Source organism: Xiphophorus hellerii, chromosome 24, assembly GCF_003331165.1.
Source record: "Xiphophorus hellerii strain 12219 chromosome 24, Xiphophorus_hellerii-4.1, whole genome shotgun sequence".
Taxonomy (NCBI): Eukaryota; Metazoa; Chordata; class Actinopteri; order Cyprinodontiformes; family Poeciliidae; genus Xiphophorus; species Xiphophorus hellerii.
The window spans coordinates 17365405-17385064 of NC_045695.1; the positions used below are offsets into that span (position 1 = coordinate 17365405).

Here is a 19660-nt window from a genome sequence, read left to right on the forward strand (position 1 = left end):
CTTCATCGGCGCAGACTGAGGGTTTGATGAAATTATTGCTACAGGGAGAGGTGATTATAGAGATTTATTACTAGATGCTAGATACATTCTAGAGCATCAAAACACAAAGCTAACAGTTTGACAAGGTCAAGGTCACAGAAAGCTGCTCCATGATGGGCTAGCCAGCTAGCAAGCTAGTGAGAGGTAAGAAGTAATGTAGCATCAAGGCATAAAGCTAGCAAGTCATTACAGTAGGAAGCTAGTAAACTAGCGATCAAGCTAATAGGTTAGCAGCATGGAGGTTGAGAGGTTATTTGATGTAAATCTGTCTGTGTTGTCGTAAAGAGACGCTGCTCTGTGTGAAGATTGCAGACATTTAGCCTGAGGATGTGTCGGTGCAGTTCTGGTTTATGTTATTTCTATATTAGATGTGTTCCAGTGGTTCTGATGCTGCTGCTGCTCCTCCAGGTTCTCTCGTCTGTTTCTGATCAGACGTGGATTCCAGGTCATTTCTCCAGCTGGTTTTGTGTTTTGGTGATGAAACGACGAGTCGGATTGATTTTGTTTCCGTTTGAGTCGTGAGCGGCTGCAGGACGCTGCGGTTCTGGTTCTGATTGGTTTCCATTGATATTAATGATTAATGGAGGATTAATGCAGAGACAGGTTCGTCCTGAAGCGCCTGATTTAAACTGCATTTAGTAAATGTGAGTCGATGGGGAATGAAATCCCAATTTATGAGCGCGTATCGATGCTGTTTACATATTTCTGTGACCTTCAGCCATCGATCAGCCGGCTGAGGGGGCGGGGCTTCAGGCCCGGCTGGATAATGACGGCAGGAAGCAGAACTGCTGATTCTGTTACCTGGACAGGCTATGCCTTCACACCGCCAGGTCCAGAGTCCTGGTTACCACGGAAACCTTAATGAGAGCTCAATTATGTAACTGAGAGGCTGTTTAACATAAAGATTAAATCTGACCAGAGTTCTGGTAGAACGACGACTGCTGGGTTTTACTGTTAGCACCCGTCCTCAGAGTCTCTGTCTGTCCTCCGTCTGTCCTCAGAGTCTCCTTCTGTCCTCAGAGACTCTGTCTGTCCTCAGAGACTCCGTCTGTTCTCAATCTCTGTCTGTCCTCAGTCTGTCCTCAGAGTCTCCTTCTGTCCTCCGTCTGTCCTCAGAGACTCTGTCTGTCCTCAGAGTCTCCGTCTGTCCTCAGAGTCTCTGTCTGTCCTCAGAGTCTCTGTCTGTCCTCAGAGTCTCTGTCTGTCCTCAGAGACTCCGTCTGTCCTCAGAGACTCCGTCTGTTCTCAGTCTCTGTCTGTCCTCAGTCTGTCCTCATTGTCTGTCTCTGTCTCTTTGTGTGTCTGATTTCCTGTAATGTAAAGTGAAGCCGGTCGTTGGGGGAGGAGCGGAGCGTGACCTCCATGTGAGGGACTCAGGGGGTGACAACGACGTGCTTTCTCGTCCATCAGCGCACTAATTTAATTAGCTTAATTACACCGACATGAACCCCTTCTCACACACACACACACACACACCCACATGAACTGTGTGTGTGTGAGGAACTCTTCTTTATAATCCGTGTCGGAGTGCAGACTCTGGACGCTTCGTTAGCGCTCATTAATGAGCTATAATGACCACACATGCATAAATACAGCCCAGAAATCACCAGGAGATCGAATCCAGTGTGTCAATTCACACACACACACCCACACGCACACACACACACACCCACACACACACACACACACACACACACAACTGACAATACAAGTACAGCATGTATATTAGTCATATGGATGTAGAGACTAGGGGTGGATATGAGTCGGCTAGCTAGCAAGGCAGTGAGATGGCAAGGTGGAGGACTAATAAGGTGGAGGGCTAATAAGGTGGAGGACTAATAAGGTGGAGGGCTAATAAGGTGGAGGACTAATAAGGTGGAGGGCTAATAAGGTGGAGGGCTAATAAGGTGGAGGACTAATAAGGTGGAGGGTTAATAAGGTGGAGGGTTAATAAGGTGGAGGGCTAATAAGGTGGAGGGCTAACTATCTAGTAAGAAATCGGACAAGGTAACAAGCTAGTTAGCAAGCTAGCAATAAAGGTAACAAGCTAGTTAGCAAGCAGCAAGCTAGTACAGTAGAAAGCAAAATATGAAGTTTGCAACATATCAAGCTAGTAGCCAAACAAGCTAGCAAGCGAGCTACACATGGCATGAACATGAAACAGTAAGAAACCCTGAATTAGAACCAGCATAGTTTAATGTTTTTATTGCGTCTTTTTTAATTAAACTCCTTTTCTTTTCCAAATCTGGATCCATTTTTAAAAGCTGTCAGCCATTTTCCTCCCACCCAGATGTTTGGGAGCCGACCAACTCATCCTGGTCAGTTTGATTCCTGAACTGTGAAATAAATCAGATCTGCTGAAGCAGCTCCTCAGTGTGAAGTGAGAAGAGTGAGACGCCGCAGTGTCCGCCTCACCCCTCCGCCCCGCTCTGCCTCACCCGCCATAAATCTGATCAGAGGGGAGACGTGTCCATTAGGAGGAATGGCAGCTTCTCACCGCAGAGCTGAGATTGATGGATAGAGTTAAATTGTATTAACCATGTAGTTTAAATATTTAGCACAACCTTATCATAACTGTTAAGGCCCCTCAGAGTAAAATACAGCCTGCCAGCTGTGGCGACTGAGCAGCAGGAGCGGCGTCTGATCAGGGCTCGCTGCCGCGGCGCTCGCCCTGATCGCTCGCCCTGATCGCTCGCCTCCTTTCATTGCCTGTTTTTGTTCTGAACAGCCTCTCTGTGCCGCAGCGGCCACTTTAAAAACCGCCGAGGTCGCTCTCTCTTCTCGCTGCCCTTGGCTCGGCCCGAGTCACCTGGAGGTAAATGTTTACGAGCGGCTCCTCGTTAACGAAGCCCAGGGCTTTAACGAGCCCAATTAAAACAATGGCTTCATCTGGGGAGAACGAAGCTGGCCAGAGTTTATTGGAACGGAGATAATGGAGTCTCTAAAGTCTGAACTCTCTGCTGCCTCAGAATCACAGCCAGGGTTCAACCGCAGAAAATTAACGCTTCTTAGGGCCTGAAACGTCTGAACCTCCAGAGACACAGAGATGTTACAAAGACGGCCTTCTGTCACCTGAGCAACATCTCAGGACTCAGCCATGTTTTAGTCACATTGATTCCTCAGCTGATCCAGAATGCTGCTGCTGGAGTTCTGACTAAAACCAGGAAGTTAGAGAAACCACCCAGTTCTACAGACCTTCACTGAGAGAAGAGACTTTAAATACTGATGGTAGTTTAGAAATCACTGACCGGATTAAAGATGGCTATCTCTGCCTGGTGCTAACTTTCGCGGTTTGTTTCTGGTTGGTTGTTTGATTGATTGATTGATTGATTGATTGATTGATTGATTGATTGATTGATTGATTGATTGGATCCAGGCCTGTGTCTCCTCCTGGTCTTTAACCTTGCCGTTGTGTTGCCGTTGCCCTCCAGTTGCCCAGAAGGTCGTTGCCGTCAGGAAGAAGCAGCAGCTCTCCATCGGACCCTGCAAGTCTCTCCCCAACTCTCCGAGTCACACGTCCGTCTGCGCCGCTCAGGTCTCAGCCGTCCACGTCAGCCAGGTCCGCCGCCGCTCGGCTTCCTTCCTGTGTCTTTATCCTGTTTTCACGTGGTGAGCGTTGACCCGGCCTCTCGTTGCTCCGGTTCTAGTTGCAGACCAGTAACGGCGGCGGCAGTCTGAGCGACTACTCTTCGTCGGTTCCGTCCACACCGAGCACCAGCCAGAAGGAGCTGCGCATCGACGCGCCGCAGGCCGCCAACACGCCCACGCCCGTCAGGAAGCAGTCCAAACGTCGCTCCAACCTCTTCACCGTGAGTCTCCCATCTCAGCTTCGGGTCGGACAGAACCACAGGAACAGGTCGGGTTCTGTCAGTGGTTCTGGACCGGTACCAGAGGATCCGCCATGGCGGGTTTATTTTTAAACTGTTCAGTTTTCATAAAGGGCTCCAGAAAGTAGCTGGCTATACGTCCGCTAATCTGCTAATAGCACAGCTACGTTTGATTAGCGCTAACATTTAGCTTCTTCTATGTACAAAACCCTGGATAAACCAGAGCTTTAGCATTAGCTTTAGCATTAGCTACAGCTGGTAAATCCCTTCAGGAAGAGCCATGGTAATGTCTGGTTGTTGTGATTTGGTCACTAGTGTTTTAGCATTAGCTCAGCTAGCGTTGCAGTTAGCGGTAACCCATGGTAACCAGTCGGTTGAGCTAATTTAAACGTTTCATCTGAGCCTGATGCTCGGTGGAGCCGCTCTGACTCGGTTCTACAGGTCCATGTTGTGTTTGAACGTGTTAATGAATCTGTAGATGAATGAGGTTCTGCTGCAGTCGGACCCGGTCTGATGATGATGATGATGGTGTGTTGTGGCTCCACAGTCGAGGAAGGCCAGCGATCCGGACAAAGAGAAGAAAGGTCTGGAGAATCGGGCCGACAGCATCGGCAGCGGGCGCGCCATCCCCATCAAACAGGTGAGGCGCTTTGATTGGTCCGCCTTCATCACAATCACACACTTGACATGAATTAGAGCGCCGGCTCTCCCGGGTCCGGGTCCGGATCATTAGGAGGAGCCGCCGCCCCTCTGCGCCGTCTGAAGGAAGAAAGGAGCGTCTGCGCCACCGGCGGCGAGCTGGACCGGCGAATCAGGCAATTACGGCTCCGCGGCGGCGGCCTCTCGAGTCCGCGCCGCGGCCTCGTTTGTAATCTGAGCGGGGGGTCATGTTCTGAAGAGGAGACGAGGTAATAACCGGCGAAAAGCTCCTTCAGCGCCCGGCGGCTTCAAACGAGCCCTCCTCCTCCTCCTCCTCTTCTTCTGTGGTGCTGCTGCTGGCGTGGAGAGCCTGAGAGACTCATTATGGAGTTAATCATTTCACATGAAACACGTCAGCTTTCATTTCCAACAACAGCACAGCGTCTTGTTTTCACTCCCTGTACCCTTATTTATTCAGTTCGGTCCTACGGAGCAACAACACGGCCAAAAAACAACGACATGATGAAGAATCAAACTTTCGGCTGTCTGATTCCCACCTTAAACATGTTTTATGTTTAATAAGCACATTTATTTACAGACCAATTCTACGGAGCAACAACATGGCCAAAACAGAAGTAGATCATCTCTTCTAAAATAGATTCAACCTTATTTTCTTTTTTATTTCCAGTCTTTTTATGCTTTAAATAAACCAGTTTATTTCAGTAAGTTCTTTACCTGTAAATTATGCTATAATAATAAACATACTAATTGGATTGCAGCTGTAAATTATGCAGAAACTGTCATAAAATAAATCAAAACACTGATCTGGTGCCAAAACTTTCTGAACAGCTGAAATGTGTTTAGCTTGAAGCTGCAGCAGAAACATCGTCTCTGTCCTGCTGATCCGCCATGTCCTGGACCAGAACCGGGCCACCGGTGCCAGCTGCTTCCACAGGAAGTGTGTGTTCATTGGTTGATGATCCTGACAGACTCCACTCCATAATTACACTCAGAGTGTTTTATTTACCCCGGCCGTAAATTAAAGGTGCAGAAATTAGCACTGCGCTGTCCTCCATTAGCAACTCCTTCACACGCCTGACCTGCTCCGCCTGACCTCCAGCTCACCTTGACCTCCAGGATCATCACTCTGACTCTTAAGATCTGTTGATATTCACATCAGAATATTTCTGTTTTAGAATAAAAACAATCAAAACACTTTCTGTCTGCTCTGAACCCACTAAATAACAGATCAGGAAAATGCAGAGCCACTGGTTGCTATGGTGATTCCCGCCTTTTCTGGGAAACGGAGGGAACCCGGCAGCAGCTCTTGGACCGACCAAACCAAATCATTTCACTTTACTAAAAAATAAATATGGACTGAAATAATTGCAAGTACTTAGAAATGAATTTATTTGATAAAAATGTTTCTTTTTAGTGTTTAAAATGTTTATTGCATAATTTATTTAGCCCAACATGTTTCTGAAACTTTGCTTTCCAAGCAGGAATGAAAGACCATGAAGTGAAGAACAAAATACAAAACAAAACTAATGAATCATTTAAATAAATGAACTGAAGGAACAAACCGTTTAGTCACTGATTTTAACTCACTCTCTCGCTCTTTGGTTGCCTAGCAACAGCAGTTTCAAGCTCCTCCAAACTTTGGTTGCCTAGCAACGACCTGTTGAGTAGAAGCTTAAAGTTTCACAGCTGGTTTAAGATAAAATTCAAGGTTTGGAGAGAAAAGTGGATGAAACAGACGATGATGGTCAATAATTCAGATATTGAACAGATAAAATGTTTGTCAGCCATGTTTGGTTTTTTTGTTTGTTTTTTTTTTACCCCTCCAGGGTATTTTGTGGCTCTAGTGCCCCTTATATGACAGCAGGCTGACAGGAAACAGGGGAAGACATGCGGCAAATATCGTCGGGTCCGGGAGTCGAACCCGCGACGGCCGCGTCAAGGACTCAAGGCCTCCAAATACGGGTCGCGCTAACTGCTGCGCCACCACGGCACGCCCGTTTGTCAGCCATGTTGTCTGGTTCAGGTTGGCCCAGTGACTGGAGATGGTTTAAGTTACTGGTTTAACTGGACTGGTTAACTGGTCCTGATTGGTTTAATTTGCTGCTGAGTGTGGGTGTAAACGCCGTCAGCTCTCCTCTCCTCTCCTCCAGGCCGTGTGTGCGCCGCCGCCGCCGCCGCGGTCCGTGTGTCCGGCCGCTGGCTCATTAGCGCTGCTCTCCAACAACTCGAGGTGTCGGCGCCTGGCTTCGCCTTTTGTTACCGCGGGAACGCCCTCGTTAGGAGAGCGCCGCTCATTAAAAGCACTCACACACACTCTGGGCTGAGAGCGGCGCTCTGATCCTCCACTCTGACTCAATTAGAGCCGTAAATGAACACAAACACACCCGGCGCCGGCCGCACGCCGCCAGCACGACCTGCACACACTCCACTGATAAAACACCCAATTACAGCCCCACTCAGGGAGCCTCAGCTGGGCTTGGACTAGGACCTGGAGACCTGCGGCTCAGAGTTCAGATTCTGCTGAACTGTTGAGGAATCACCCAAAGTCTGATTCACTGGCTCAAACGAGTCGTTACCCAGAATTCAACCTGTCTGAAGGAAAACTTTGACATTCTGGATCCAGACCTGGACGCTTGGAGAGGCGTTTAGGTGAAGCCAAAACGCAGGAAAAATGTCCGTTTTCCTGCCTGGTTTTGATCTTTAGAGCCTCCCTGCAGCGCCGAGCCTCAGAGGAGCCGACGGCTGCTCCGTCCTCCTCCTCCTCTTCATCCTCCTCTTCTTCTTCTCCTCCTGTGCTGCGTTTGTTTACGGCGCGGGGATCCTCCGACATCTGCTCTGCGCCGCTAATTAACCGATAATTACCGGAGAGAGGCTGACCAGGGAGCTTTGAACAGCAACAGTCTGACAAATTAATTTGCTGTAAAAACAGCAGCTGAGCCGCCGGGTTGTTGGTTCTACTCCCTCCCTGAGCCGGACCCGGACCCTCCAAACGGGTCCCAGTGGACCCCTAATCCCCGTCCCTGAACGCATCGCTGGTTTGTGCTCTCGCCTTAAAGGCGACAAACTCACATCACGTTTCAGTTCTTCTGTTTGTCTCTCGGCTGCTTCTGGAAACAAACCGAAAAAATCAATGACTTTTTAAATAAGATCAAGTTTTTAGTGTCTGGAAAATGAGCCGTTTCAGAAACCTCCAGAATGTCACAGATCATAGTCCCAGCCCGTTACCTAGCAACCGCAGTGGAACTCAACCTGTTACCTAGCAACCGCAGCGGAACTCAACCTGTTGCCTAGCAAGCTGATCTCCAGCGTTCTGTCAGTTGGTTTTCTGGCTGTACAATGGCTGCTGGAAAAGACAGGAGTTTTGTTGTTGACTCTCCATCTAGAAACCTGTTGCTGCTTTCTGGTTGGTTGTGCAGGAGGCTCCACTTGGACTTTTCAGAGGTGTCTGTTTGCAGCCATTTTGTATGTAAACATTGAGTTGGGGGCGTGGCCAGCAGCAGCTTATCTGGATTTAAAGTGACAGAGACCCTGAAACATCAGGAAGAACCATCATACTGAAGTCTGATTATCTAAGAATAAAAGATGTGATGAGCAGGTTTTGTTTAGGCCACAGATCCTCATCTGCTCAAAGAAAAAAAATCACCTTGAACTGGTTGAACTGGTTCTTTTCGTGAAGTAAAGCTGGATATTTGTTATAGATTGGTGATTGTTTAACTGATCTGACTTTTCTAGTTGATTAGTTGAAAATCTGTCAGTTTGTTCAGCAAACTTCTGGACACACCTGGTCCAGGTGAGCCTTTCCCCTGGTTCTGATTGGTTCTGATTGGTTCTGGTTGGTCCCGGTCCGCAGCCTGTATGGGCCGGACCCTCCTAGCCCCCATCAGCCCCCACCGCCCCTCTCTTTTTAAATTGGGGGCTGATTTCGGGCGTTATTTACCCTGTAATTCATTAGCGGCGCCACTGGCAGCGGCAGGCTGTAATTTCACGCTTCGCAATAAAAGATGTCTCATAATCTGCTTCATTTAGCAGCCAAAGAATTTAATGAAATTAACTGCAGCCCTAATTAAGACGGTGAATATTAAAGACCTGCTATCAGGCTTTAACGAGGCCCACCGACCCGCCCTCCGCCGGATCCGAAGAATATCATTTCCCTGAGAAAGGCTGTCAGCGCTGGGAGCCATTTTGGCCCTGATGACATTTCTGTCATGCACACCAACCGGCAAATGAGCTTCCAGGAGCGGGGGGGCCGTTCTGGTCCGAGGAATAATTAAAACCAGGAACTCAGGCGTCAATCAGGCAGCAGCCAGCGCCTCCTGCTCGTTACCAGGCCAACATGGCGGCGGCGCTCGGAGCGCAGCGGTCCGGCCGCCGCGACCGTCCAGGAAGAGGAGCTGCTACTTCCTCTAATGAAGGAAGGTTTGGATAATTGAGTTTCTAATTAATGACCCAGAACTCTGATCAGATAAATCAGCTCCTCTTCCTCTCTGCTGTTGTTTGATCCGTTCGCTCGGCGCCGCTCCCCTGGGCTCGCCCCGCGCCGCCGTCCTCGCCTCATCAGCGCCGACCTTGGTGGAGACGGATGCTGCTCCGCGGCGCCGCCTGTTCGCTGCAGGTGAAGCAGCAGCTTTCGTCCGTTCATCATCAGGAAGGAGAGCGGATAAACCCGATCTGCTCTGAGCGGCAGGTTGGGGAGGAACCTGCATCAGAACACAAACATCAGGAAGGTTCCACAGAACCAGAACCGGTCCAAACAGGTTCCTGTTTCAGCATCTCTGAAGGAAGGACAGCTTATCTCTCAGTACATGCAGGTACCGGGTCCAGGAGGTCACCTGGACACCTGGACTGATGTTGGTTAGGGCTGGTCAAAATGTAAACTGTCCAACCAATCAGAAGAGATCTCTGTCCAATCATCGTCCTCCATGTTGGCGGTTGGCCTCACCTTACAGCTTCCTGCCCTCTGATTGGTCAGCTGATTGGCTCTGATTGGACGAGTTCTTGGTCCGAACTCTGAATCATCATCAGTAGTTTGTTAGTTTGAGGTAAATTGATTATAGATTTCTCTGTTTCTGATCACATTTGGTGATTTTTATGATTTTGGTAAATTGATCTAAATAATCAGAATTTATTAACTTTTTGTCTGTTGTTGAAAGTCGGGTTCATGAATCACATCGACTCTCAGATTGGGTCTCTTTTCATTGGGTTAGGGTTTCATTGTATTTGGACCGGAACCTGAGGACGGTTTGGTTCAGAACCACTGGCCCGTTGTGTTGGTTCTGCTAGTTGAAGTACGTGTTTGCAGTGCAGAGAGGAACTTTGAAGAACTTCTCCTGAGGTCTCCTGCTGTTGGTGTGACTGGTTCCGTTGCTGTGACTGGTTCCGTTGGTGTGACTGGTTCCGTTGGTGTGACTGGTTCCGTTGGTGTGACTGGTTCCGTTGCTGTGACTGGTTCCGTTGCTGTGACTGGTTCCGTTGCTGTGACTGGTTCCGTTGCTGTGACTGGTTCCGTTGCTGTGACTGGTTCTGTTTCTGTGGCTGGTTCCGTTTCTGTGACTGGTTCTGTTGGTGTGACTGGTTCCGTTGGTGTGACTGGTTCCGTTGCTGTGACTGGTTCCGTTTCTGTGACTGGTTCCGTTGCTGTGACTGGTTCCGTTGCTGTGACTGGTTCCGTTGATGGACCTCACCGTTTGGGTCGGTGTCTGCTCTGACCGGGTCGAACGGCGCCGCCTCCTGCCTCCGTCCTGCTCTTTGTCTGCTGGACGTCTGTAATCAGCGGCTCACACTCCGGGCCTGTCTGAGGGGATGATGGATGACCCGGGTCGGAGTCCGGCCCGGATCAGATGCAGGAAGGTTCTGATTGACCCTCCTGATCCGGGAGACAAAGGGCCGGGGTTTGTCCCGAGGTTCCTGGGATATCTGTGCTGTCAGGCCGGCGGCGGCGTCCATTGTGTGGGCAGAATGGGGGCGATTGAGCGATTAGAGGCAGATTATTGGACGGTTCTTTATCTGGTTCTGCTCAGCAGGTTTAATGGGTTTGATGTTCCTCTGCTGCCAGGACAGAAACTGTCCCGCCGTCTTTGTGTCTCCGTCTTCTGGACGGATCGGACTCGTGACAGCGCGGCTCTTTAATCAGAGGCCCGGTCCGACTCCGCCAGCGTTTCTCCTAACGAATGTCTCCGTCTCCCGGCTTCCCCCGAGCCGCCGACCTTTTCCTGTCATCCCTCACAGCGCCGCAGCGTTTTAGGGATCCGCCGCTCAACACGACCTGAACCACAAACGTCGGCGGCGCCCTCGGACGTTTTGGGATGCCTAACAAATGACTTCATCTGCCCCCCCGAGCCGGCGACCTTTTCCTAAGCACTGCCTCGCCATACTTCAGCGGGCGCAGAGAGTCCATCTCAGGAAGTATTTATCTTACATCCATCCTCCCAGGAGGGACCTTGTGGGCCGTCATGGCCGCCGCGGCCCCGCCGCCTCCCGAAGGTAAAACAAGTGTGTCACCGAGGTGAATAATGGAGGATATTACCCATCAGGAGGGTTTCAATTAGCCTTCCTCTCACGCTAACTGATCGCTTGTCATCCTCAGGAGGGATGCTGGGAATTACTCTGCTGCTGGAGGAAGTGATGCGTTATTTCCTGTCCAAATAGGAACCTCAGTGAAATAAAGCCAAACATTTCTCTGGTCCTTTCTCCTGGAAAATCTGTTTACTCAGTTTGACGGGAAAGTTTCAGTTTTCAGTTGGTGACATAAATGAATAACTCGTCTTTAGCTTTAGGTCTAGAGTTCAAAGGTCAACACCTGACAGTCTATTTGACCTGTTAGGAAACCAACAGGGTCAGTATCCCTGAATATTTCTGATCCTCCTGTGGTTCTGGTCCTGCTGTGACTTGGTCTAGGCCGTTTTAGAGAATCTCCTCTGAGCTGAGATGATCGCAGGCGGCGGCGGCGCTGACCCGGCAAGGCGCTAGCTAGCAGGCGCTAACGGACGCTCAGCCGGCCTGACAGCTCTCGGCTGCCGGCGGCCTTCGCTTGGCCGTGGCGGGAAGCTCGTCACGTCGCGTTTAGCGCGCCGCGGGGAAGCCATGTTGTTCCCGCGGCGCGCCGAGACGCCGCCGCTTCCTGACAGCATCTGGGATGAGTTTGAACATGGCCGCCGCTGCCTGAGATCAGAACCGTCTCCATCTCCGTCTCCGCGCCTCTCTGTCACTCTGAAGCGTTTCTTCGTGGCGTTTTGTCGCCACCAATTACTGCGAGCCGGCGGGGGTCATGCCGGCCGCCGCAGCGTCCCACCGCCACCCACCGCCTTAATGAGAGCTGAGCGGAGACCAGGCTTCTGTCCATCATCCGGCCTGTCCGTCCTCCTCCTCCTCCCGCTCTTCCTCCCTTCACGGCGGACTCTATTAATACTCTGTGTCGGAGTGTTAATGTTGTAGAGGTCCAGTGAAGTGACACGCGTGGCAGCGCGGCTGTAATTGCTAATCAGCGGACGGTTTTATCCCCCGCCGCCGCCTCCCTCTCGCCTCCTTTTTGACCTTCCTGCTCTCCCCTCGTACCTAATGAATGCTGCTCAAATGAAGTGTGGGCGGCGAAGGAGCGGAGAGCGAGCGGCGGCCTAAACGCTCACTCGGCCGCGGCTGATGTGCGTAGGAGAGAGAAATAAAGATCCAGACAATTAAATAAGTGCTGATTTCCCCACATTTTCTCCCATTGAGCTCCTCTGACTGGATGTTTGGATTCCTGACGTCTCCTGGCTGTGAGCTCGTTATCTCCGCTCCACAGACCCTGGTGGTCATTTAGCTTGAGCTGCGACCGATCGACATGTTGGCTAAATGCACAATTAGGACGCTGTGAGTCAGAGTGGAAGCTGACAGCATGTCCTCATGTCGGCCAACCAGAACTCACAGCGATGTTTGGGTAGTTTGACCCGCTTCTGGTCCAAACCTCCTTACAGTCACCTTAAAGAACCCCATCAGAACCAGAGCAGGACTTTACTCGGTATCAGTCCATGGAGCCTCTTGATCAGTTGAATTTTGTTTTAGGCTCATTTTAATCCGTTAGCTACAGTTGGGACTAATTTTTAAATATTTTGACTGGTTTTGACCCTTGGTCTCCGGTCCAGTTCTGGTGGGTTCTTCACCTAAAGCATATAAAATTCCCAGGAGGTCAAACAGACCAAGGAAGGATTTTGTATGGAAGCAAGCAGAGCTTGAACTGATGTTTCTCAGAGTAACATTCTTCTTGTTTTCCTGTGTATGATAGATTTTATTTCCAGATCGTGTCGTCGCTGGGCGTTTCGCCGTCGCTCTAGTTCTGTAACGACTGTTCCTGATGACTAACTCACTGCTGCTTCCTGCAGGGCATGCTGATGAAGAGGAGCGGCAAATCCCTCAACAAGGAGTGGAAGAAGAAGTACGTGACGCTGTGCGATAACGGACTGCTCACCTACCACCCCAGCCTCCATGTAAGCTGACGGCCAACATTCCCCTCCTGTTTGGCCATAACACACTCTGTGTATCAATTAGGACTCGTCATCTGTTTGCCCACCATGATGAGGACATCAGCTCTAATGTGTCTGCTAATTACCCTGTTGGCTCAGAGAAGCTTTATGGCAGCAGGCGGCAGGCGAAGACCTGCTGCTTCCTCACAGAGAGCAGGAGGAACCGGGTCAGCAGAACCGACCGCTGCAGGTCCACCGGGCCGATCGGGCCGACGGGGAATCACTGCGGCTCGGCCTGTTGCTGCTTTGCTCTCATTCGCTGCATTTATATCACAAACGTGTACAAAATGTTGTTGATATTCTGCTAACGACCCAAAAATGCAGTTTCCGTTACCTTGGAAACAGAATGAAAACACGTGAATAAATGATTAAAACAGGCCGCGCGTCATCCTCCCACCACTTCCTGTCTATTCACCAGAGAACTAGACAAACTCACATTGAGCAGGTTTTAGTAGCGTTTACAATGTTTTTATATTTAGTTTTTATTGCCATTTAGCTCATTTTTATTAGCATTAGCTAGTTCTCTTTAACATTTGGCCAGTTTTTTTTGGCATTTAGCTACTTTTTTTAGTATTTTGTTTTCTGTAGTATTTATATATTTTTAGTATTTAGCTACTTTTTGTTACCTTTTAGCAAATTTTAGTATTTAGCCAACTGTCATTAGCATCTAGCTAGTTTGAATCATTTTGAGTTTATTCTTTGCTTTGGTTTTTATTGCTGAACTTGTTTTTTCAGCTGTTTAATTTACTTCCTGGGTTTTTAAGGTTTTTCTGAATTTTTCATGATGTCAGAAAAGTTTCTGTTTTCCAGATTAATTCATCTCTGACTGGTTGTTGATGCTTGGGACTGGCGGTCATTCATAGCCTAGTTTTATGTCTACATGGTGTTGCCGTCCAACTAAAAGTCAGAACTAAATTTGTCCCTTTCAGGCTCCCGTAGCCACAGTTCTGACATGAAACAACATTTTATGACCTAAAGTAGCTGATAATCACCTAAATATCAGCAAACTGTTTCCTGTCTTCAGCTTGAACCTTCCTGACCCGGAGTAGTGAAGTACAGTTTAGCAGCAGCGGGGAGTTGCTGGTTTGATTCCCTGCAGAGCCGTCGCCACACTTCGCCTCTCTGCACCCGTCAGTCAGCCGTTAGAGGAGCTGAAGCAGCAAATTAGAGTTAAACTCATCATTAACACATCAGCGCCGCATAAACAGCCCGACGCCTGCAGCGCCGCAGACCGACCGACCCGGATCAGCTGGATCAGTTAGCGACGCCGCGGCGCTGCTAACCCGCTGGATCCAATCAGAGGCCCCAACAACCCGACTGCTAAGGAACCACAGCAACGCCGCTAATTAGAGAACCAATCAGGGGCAGACTAGACTCACTGAGTGGTTCTGAGCCTGGTTCTGGTTCTGATCCGTCTGGGTCGCTACGCACATTAGAACTGATGAAAACTGAATCATCTTCTACAAACCAGAACTGACCTGAGTCATGTGTGAACTGGTTCTGGTTCTGGTTCTGGACTGTTGCCTGCAGCAGGGTTCCCAAAGTAGGTTTTGAGGGCCCTGTTGGGGCCGCGAGGCTCCAAGTGTCGGATCCAAACCAGATTTTCAGTTTGATCCTGATGTGACTGTGAGGCGTACGGAGGGCAAGAAGAGGAAAAACTGAAGATAACTAAATGTGAACATATGAAGACATGAATAAATATATTTAATTATAACTTTAAAATGTCAACGTTAAATAATAAAATTAAATCTTTTAGAATAAATGTGTTAAATATTGGACTGGTTTTCTAAAGGTTCTGGACCCGTTTAGGCTTTCATTTGGTCTTATTTTGGAGGTTCTGGATCCAGTTCTAGTCCTGGTTCTGGGCCCATATTTAGGTTTTCATTGGGTTCTGCAGCCTCCATCAGAACCAGCTAGTAGTCAGGCCACCAGTAGATCTGCTGGTTCTGCTCCGTCGATCGGACCGGCGCCGAGCGAACCCGTCCTCTCTGTCTCTCCATGCTGCAGCTTTCCCTCCGTCCTCTCAGCTGTTGCCGTAGCGACCGGCGCTGATGAAAGCATCGGATGCAGATGGAGAGTCATTAGGGCGTCAATCTGTCGGAGCGTTTACCCAGCATCCCCGGCGAGGCCCTGGAGACCACTAGGCTTTGAATAGGCCCTTTGTCAGGAGAGCTGCCAGCAGGAGGCGGGACGATCAGAGAGAGAGAGAGAGAGAGTGTGTGTGTGTGTGTGTGTGTGTGTATGTTAATAATCTAGTTTATGGTCATTATTTACGGCACGGCGGTGGCAGCAGTTACTGCGGGTCGTTATTCTCAGCCTCTTCATCAGACGCGTCCGGTTGCTTGGCGTCGGTCCAAACCCATCAGAACCACACAGGATGTAAACAACCACAGGTCTGGTTCTGGACCTGTTGAATCCCTTCAGGGCCGGTTCTGACTGGTTCTGTTGGCCAGGTCAGGTTTGGACCAGTTCTGGTTCTGGTTTCCTTCAGGTTATTGATTCAGAACCATTTTGGTTCTTTTTCTGGACGGGTTTGGGCTCCACCTGGTGCCGGGTCTGACTCGGTTCTGAATAGAACTTCTGGTCTGGTTTGGACCCATTTCAGCTAGTTCAGTTCAGTCTTAGTTTCTGGTCCAGTTTAGGCCCAGTTTGGATCTGTTCTGGTTCTGTCCAGCCAGACGGTCGTCTGTCCTGGTGGTTCTGATCCGGCCCGCGGGTCGCTGCTGGGCCCCTCCCCTCTCAGGTTAGGCCCCGCCCTCTCAGGTTATGTCCCGCCCTCTCAGGTTAGACCCCGCCCCCAGAGCTGCTGCAGCCAATCAGCAGGATTACTTTATTTCCTCTGTGGTGTCAGGCTGCAGGTCCAAAAGAACAGAACCAGAACTGATCAACGGGCTGATAAGACAGAGAAAGTTTATCTTTCTGTTTGATAAGTTTAGTAAATAAAATGTTTGCTTCCAGCTGGAATCAGTTTCTGTTCCATTAAATTAATGAATCTTTTCTTTTCTTCCATCTGAGTTTCTGTCGCTTCAGCAAAGAACTAAAAAACATCCAGACCTTAAAATCTTTAGTGTCTGGAAAACAAAACCCATTAGCAGGCACTGTTACCTAGCAACCCAGGAGAGTTCCGCCCGTCACCTAGCAACCCCACAGAGTTCCAGAACATTTGGTCAGCTGAATAAAGCATAACAGGTTATTTAAAAACTAGTTATTGTTTGGTTATTTCTGTCTTTATTAGATCATAAATATAACCCAGCAATATTCGCAAACGTAAAATAAAACTTTATTTAGACCAGTAATTTGCATTTATTGGCCTTATTGTTATCCTCTCTCTCTCTCTCTCTCTCAGGACTACATGCAGAACGTTCACGGTAAGGAGATCGATCTTCTGCGAACCACCGTTAAGGTTCCAGGGAAGAGGCCGCCGCGGGCCGTCTCAGCCTGCGGCGCCGGGCCCAACCCGAACACCAACGGCCTGGTGAAGGACATGAGCAACGTCCAGCTGGGACCGACCTCAGGTCAGTGTCAGTAATCAGAGCAGCAATTCATCCAGAACTCTACAGAAACCTAAAGTTAGCACACTTTAGGAAACGCCGGCGTTCTGCCGCTTCCTGAATGTTTGATGATCTGAGCCGACCGCAGGCCAGCAGCTCCTGTTTATCATCTGGATCCTTCAGAACCGGGCCGGCCTTGGCAGAACAGGCGCCGCGCTTCACCTGAAGGAGGCGTCGTAAAACAAAAGCCGGGGGGCGCCACCGCGTGTCGCGCTCTGCTACATAAAAGCAGCTCTGAGGCTTAAATCAAGCAGGAGAACCGCTGAGAGCATGAATATTCAGGATCCATCACTAATTACTGCCATGAATATTAATGCAGTCAGAGAGCAGGCTGGGATGAGACTGGAGGGGGGGAGAGGAAACACTGGAGGAGGAAACAGTGGGACAGGAAGAGGAAACACTGGAAGAGGAAATACTGGGACTGGAAATGCAGGAGAAAATGGTCAAAAACAAAGAGTTAAAGTGATGCTACCTCCCACCTGCAGGTGGCAGTGTTTCTCTGACTTCATGTCAGGTTAGAGTTCATTATTGATACGAATACAAACAAAAAGTCACATTTACCAAATTAAAAATCACTAATATTCTTATAAATCTTCTAAATCAGCTCCACAAAATCTTAGATTTCTATTGAAAAAGAAAAAAAGAATCATGAAACTAGCTGCTGCTCTGAATGTGTTGTTCTTCCAGCAACTAATCGATTACTAAATCAGTCGATCCATCACAATTAATCAGATTATTGGTTTCAGCTGCGCTGTTTAGTCCTGTAGTTCTTTGTGCTGCCCGTAGAGGGCAGCCTGTGTGCTGTAGTTCTTTGTGCTGCCTGCAGAGGGCAGTCTGCTGACCTGCTACCCCTCCTCAGGCTCGGTGTCCAGCAGCGTGTCGGCGTCCCAGATGGCGAGCGGCGTCAGCCTGGTGTCCTTCAACAGCCGCGGCCTGGAGGGCCTCCACCAGCGCTCCTACTCCGTCTCCAGCGCCGACCAGTGGGCCGACGCCACCGTCATCGCCAACTCTGGAATCAGCACAGGTAAGAGGCTGAGGAGGCCAGACGCGCAGCTGCACCAGGGGGCCATGTGGGCCTCCTGGTGCAGCTGCAAGGTGGGGCTCTGTGGCTGCTGGGCTGTGTGCTTGACTTGAAGTGGCAGCATTATGTCCTCAGGACCAAACACACACACACTAAAACACACAGACTGACAGCTGTCGGGCCGCGTGTCGTCATGACGATAAGCCTGACTGGCAGCCCCCCCCCGCCGGCCGTCCATAAGCAGCGTTTAAAGCTGTGAAGCTGGTGGAGAGGAGAAGTGTTGCTGCTGGTACTCAACTCCTCCACACTGACGATCAACAAACACATGGAACTGGTTTCAAACCAGTTTAATAGAAACAGAAAAAACAAACCTCACAACATTAGACTAGACCATTTCCACACTACCAAGACCAAGACCTGACTTTCATCCAGTTCAAACCAGCCAAGAACCAGTTCAAACCAGCCAAAAACCAGTTTAAACCAGCAAAAACCAGTTAAAACCATTCAAGAACCAGTTTAAACCAGCAAAAACCAGTTAAAACCATTCAAGAACCAGTTTAAACCAGCAAAAACCAGTTAAAACCATTCAAGAACCAGTTCAAATCAGCCAAAAACCAGTTCAAATAATCCAGAAACCAGTTAAAACCAGCCAAAAACCAGTTTAAACCAGCAAAAACCAGTTAAAACCGTTCAAGAACCAGTTCAATTAATCCAGAAACCAGTTAAAACCAGCCAAAAACCAGTTTAAACCAGCCAAAAACCAGTTAAAACCGTCCAAGAACCAGTTCAAATAATCCAAAAACCAGTTCAAGCCATCCAGTTCAAACCAGCAAAAACCAGTTCAAACCAGTTCGTAAAGCTTAATGAAGTTGAATCCTGATGAATTTCATCCAGTTTAAAACCTTTGAATTTGTTTCAGTTTATTTCTATAAAATATATTTTCTCCAGACATTTTACCAATAGATCAGAAAACTGCTACCGAACATAAATGATTAAATAAAAACACATTAGGAACACAAATGAGTTTTAAAATAGAAAGTAAGTTATTAAAATGGACCCAGAGGTCCGGTTGGTTCCAGGATCTACAATGTTCCTGAGAGGTTCTGATGAAAACAAACAAGTTTTATTTACTCTAGTTAAGTTTACCTGAAGTAAAGTTCATTTTTACAGTGTAGCTGAAGCATTCAGTTATTAAATAAAAATAAAACTTTTCCCAGCTGCAGTTCTGCGGCGGCAGAGTGATGCTGCGGGGGGCGCTGCGGAGCGGAGCAGGTCTGCAGATGGCGGCCGTTAATTGCCGCTCGGGGACGGCGTCTTGTCAGCAGAGATAAGTTGTCACATTTTCCACTTGAGCTGAGACTAAACGATTGTAAAGTAAGTTATGGCCGTCCTTGGGGCGCCGCGCGGGTCGGGGTTCCGTTCAGACGCACGGAGCCGCTGTCAGCGCGCCGCCGCGCCGGCCGATTGATGGGAGCTGAATGTTATTTTATTCCGCCGCTGGTCACAGCTGCCAGCCTGCAGAGGGAGGCCAGAGAGGCGCAGCGGCGCGGTGGTGAGGCGGCGCGGCGGTGAGGCAGAGAGGCTCAGGCTCTACCGCTGCAGACTACTGCATCAGATAACAGACAAATCAGAGCAGGTCGCGACCTTACAGACACCAAAACCAACAAACATCCACACAGGAACCAGGAAACTGAAATCAAACTTTCCTCCAACCAGGTTTAGTGAAAATAATGATCCAAACTACGTCTGAACACCTGGTTCTGAACCAACACCAAGACATTTCAGAACCAGATTCACTGGTTAGTCTTTGACCAGTGACAATAAAGTCTAAGAGACCAGATTAAAACCAGTCCAAGACTAATTCACCACCATCACTGAAACCAGTATAAAAACAGTCCTAAACCAGTTAGGAATGGTTCCAGTCTAAAACCAGTCCTGCTGGAGAACCCGTCTAAAATCAGAGCAACACTAAGTCCAGGACCAGTCTACCAATATGTAGAAGAACCAGTTCTAACCAGCTTAACCTGGTTAGTACCAGTCTAAAACCAGTTTAATCTGGTTTAGATT

At 49.0% G+C, this 19660-nt stretch overlaps 1 protein-coding gene across 6 annotated transcripts in view; it reads left to right on the top strand.

Annotated features, from left to right (window-relative positions):
- Positions 1–19660, top strand: part of agap1 (ArfGAP with GTPase domain, ankyrin repeat and PH domain 1) — a 60386-nt gene that overhangs the window by 23198 nt on the left and 17528 nt on the right. For all 6 annotated transcript variants that reach the window (XM_032556190.1, XM_032556191.1, XM_032556188.1 and 3 more), the window contains 6 exons: positions 3471–3598; positions 3687–3848; positions 4414–4506; positions 12881–12985; positions 16368–16536; positions 17432–17596. In XM_032556190.1, coding sequence (XP_032412081.1) covers positions 3471–3598; positions 3687–3848; positions 4414–4506; positions 12881–12985; positions 16368–16536; positions 17432–17596 — 822 coding nt within the window. The remainder of the gene's footprint in view (positions 1–3470; positions 3599–3686; positions 3849–4413; positions 4507–12880; positions 12986–16367; positions 16537–17431; positions 17597–19660) is intronic.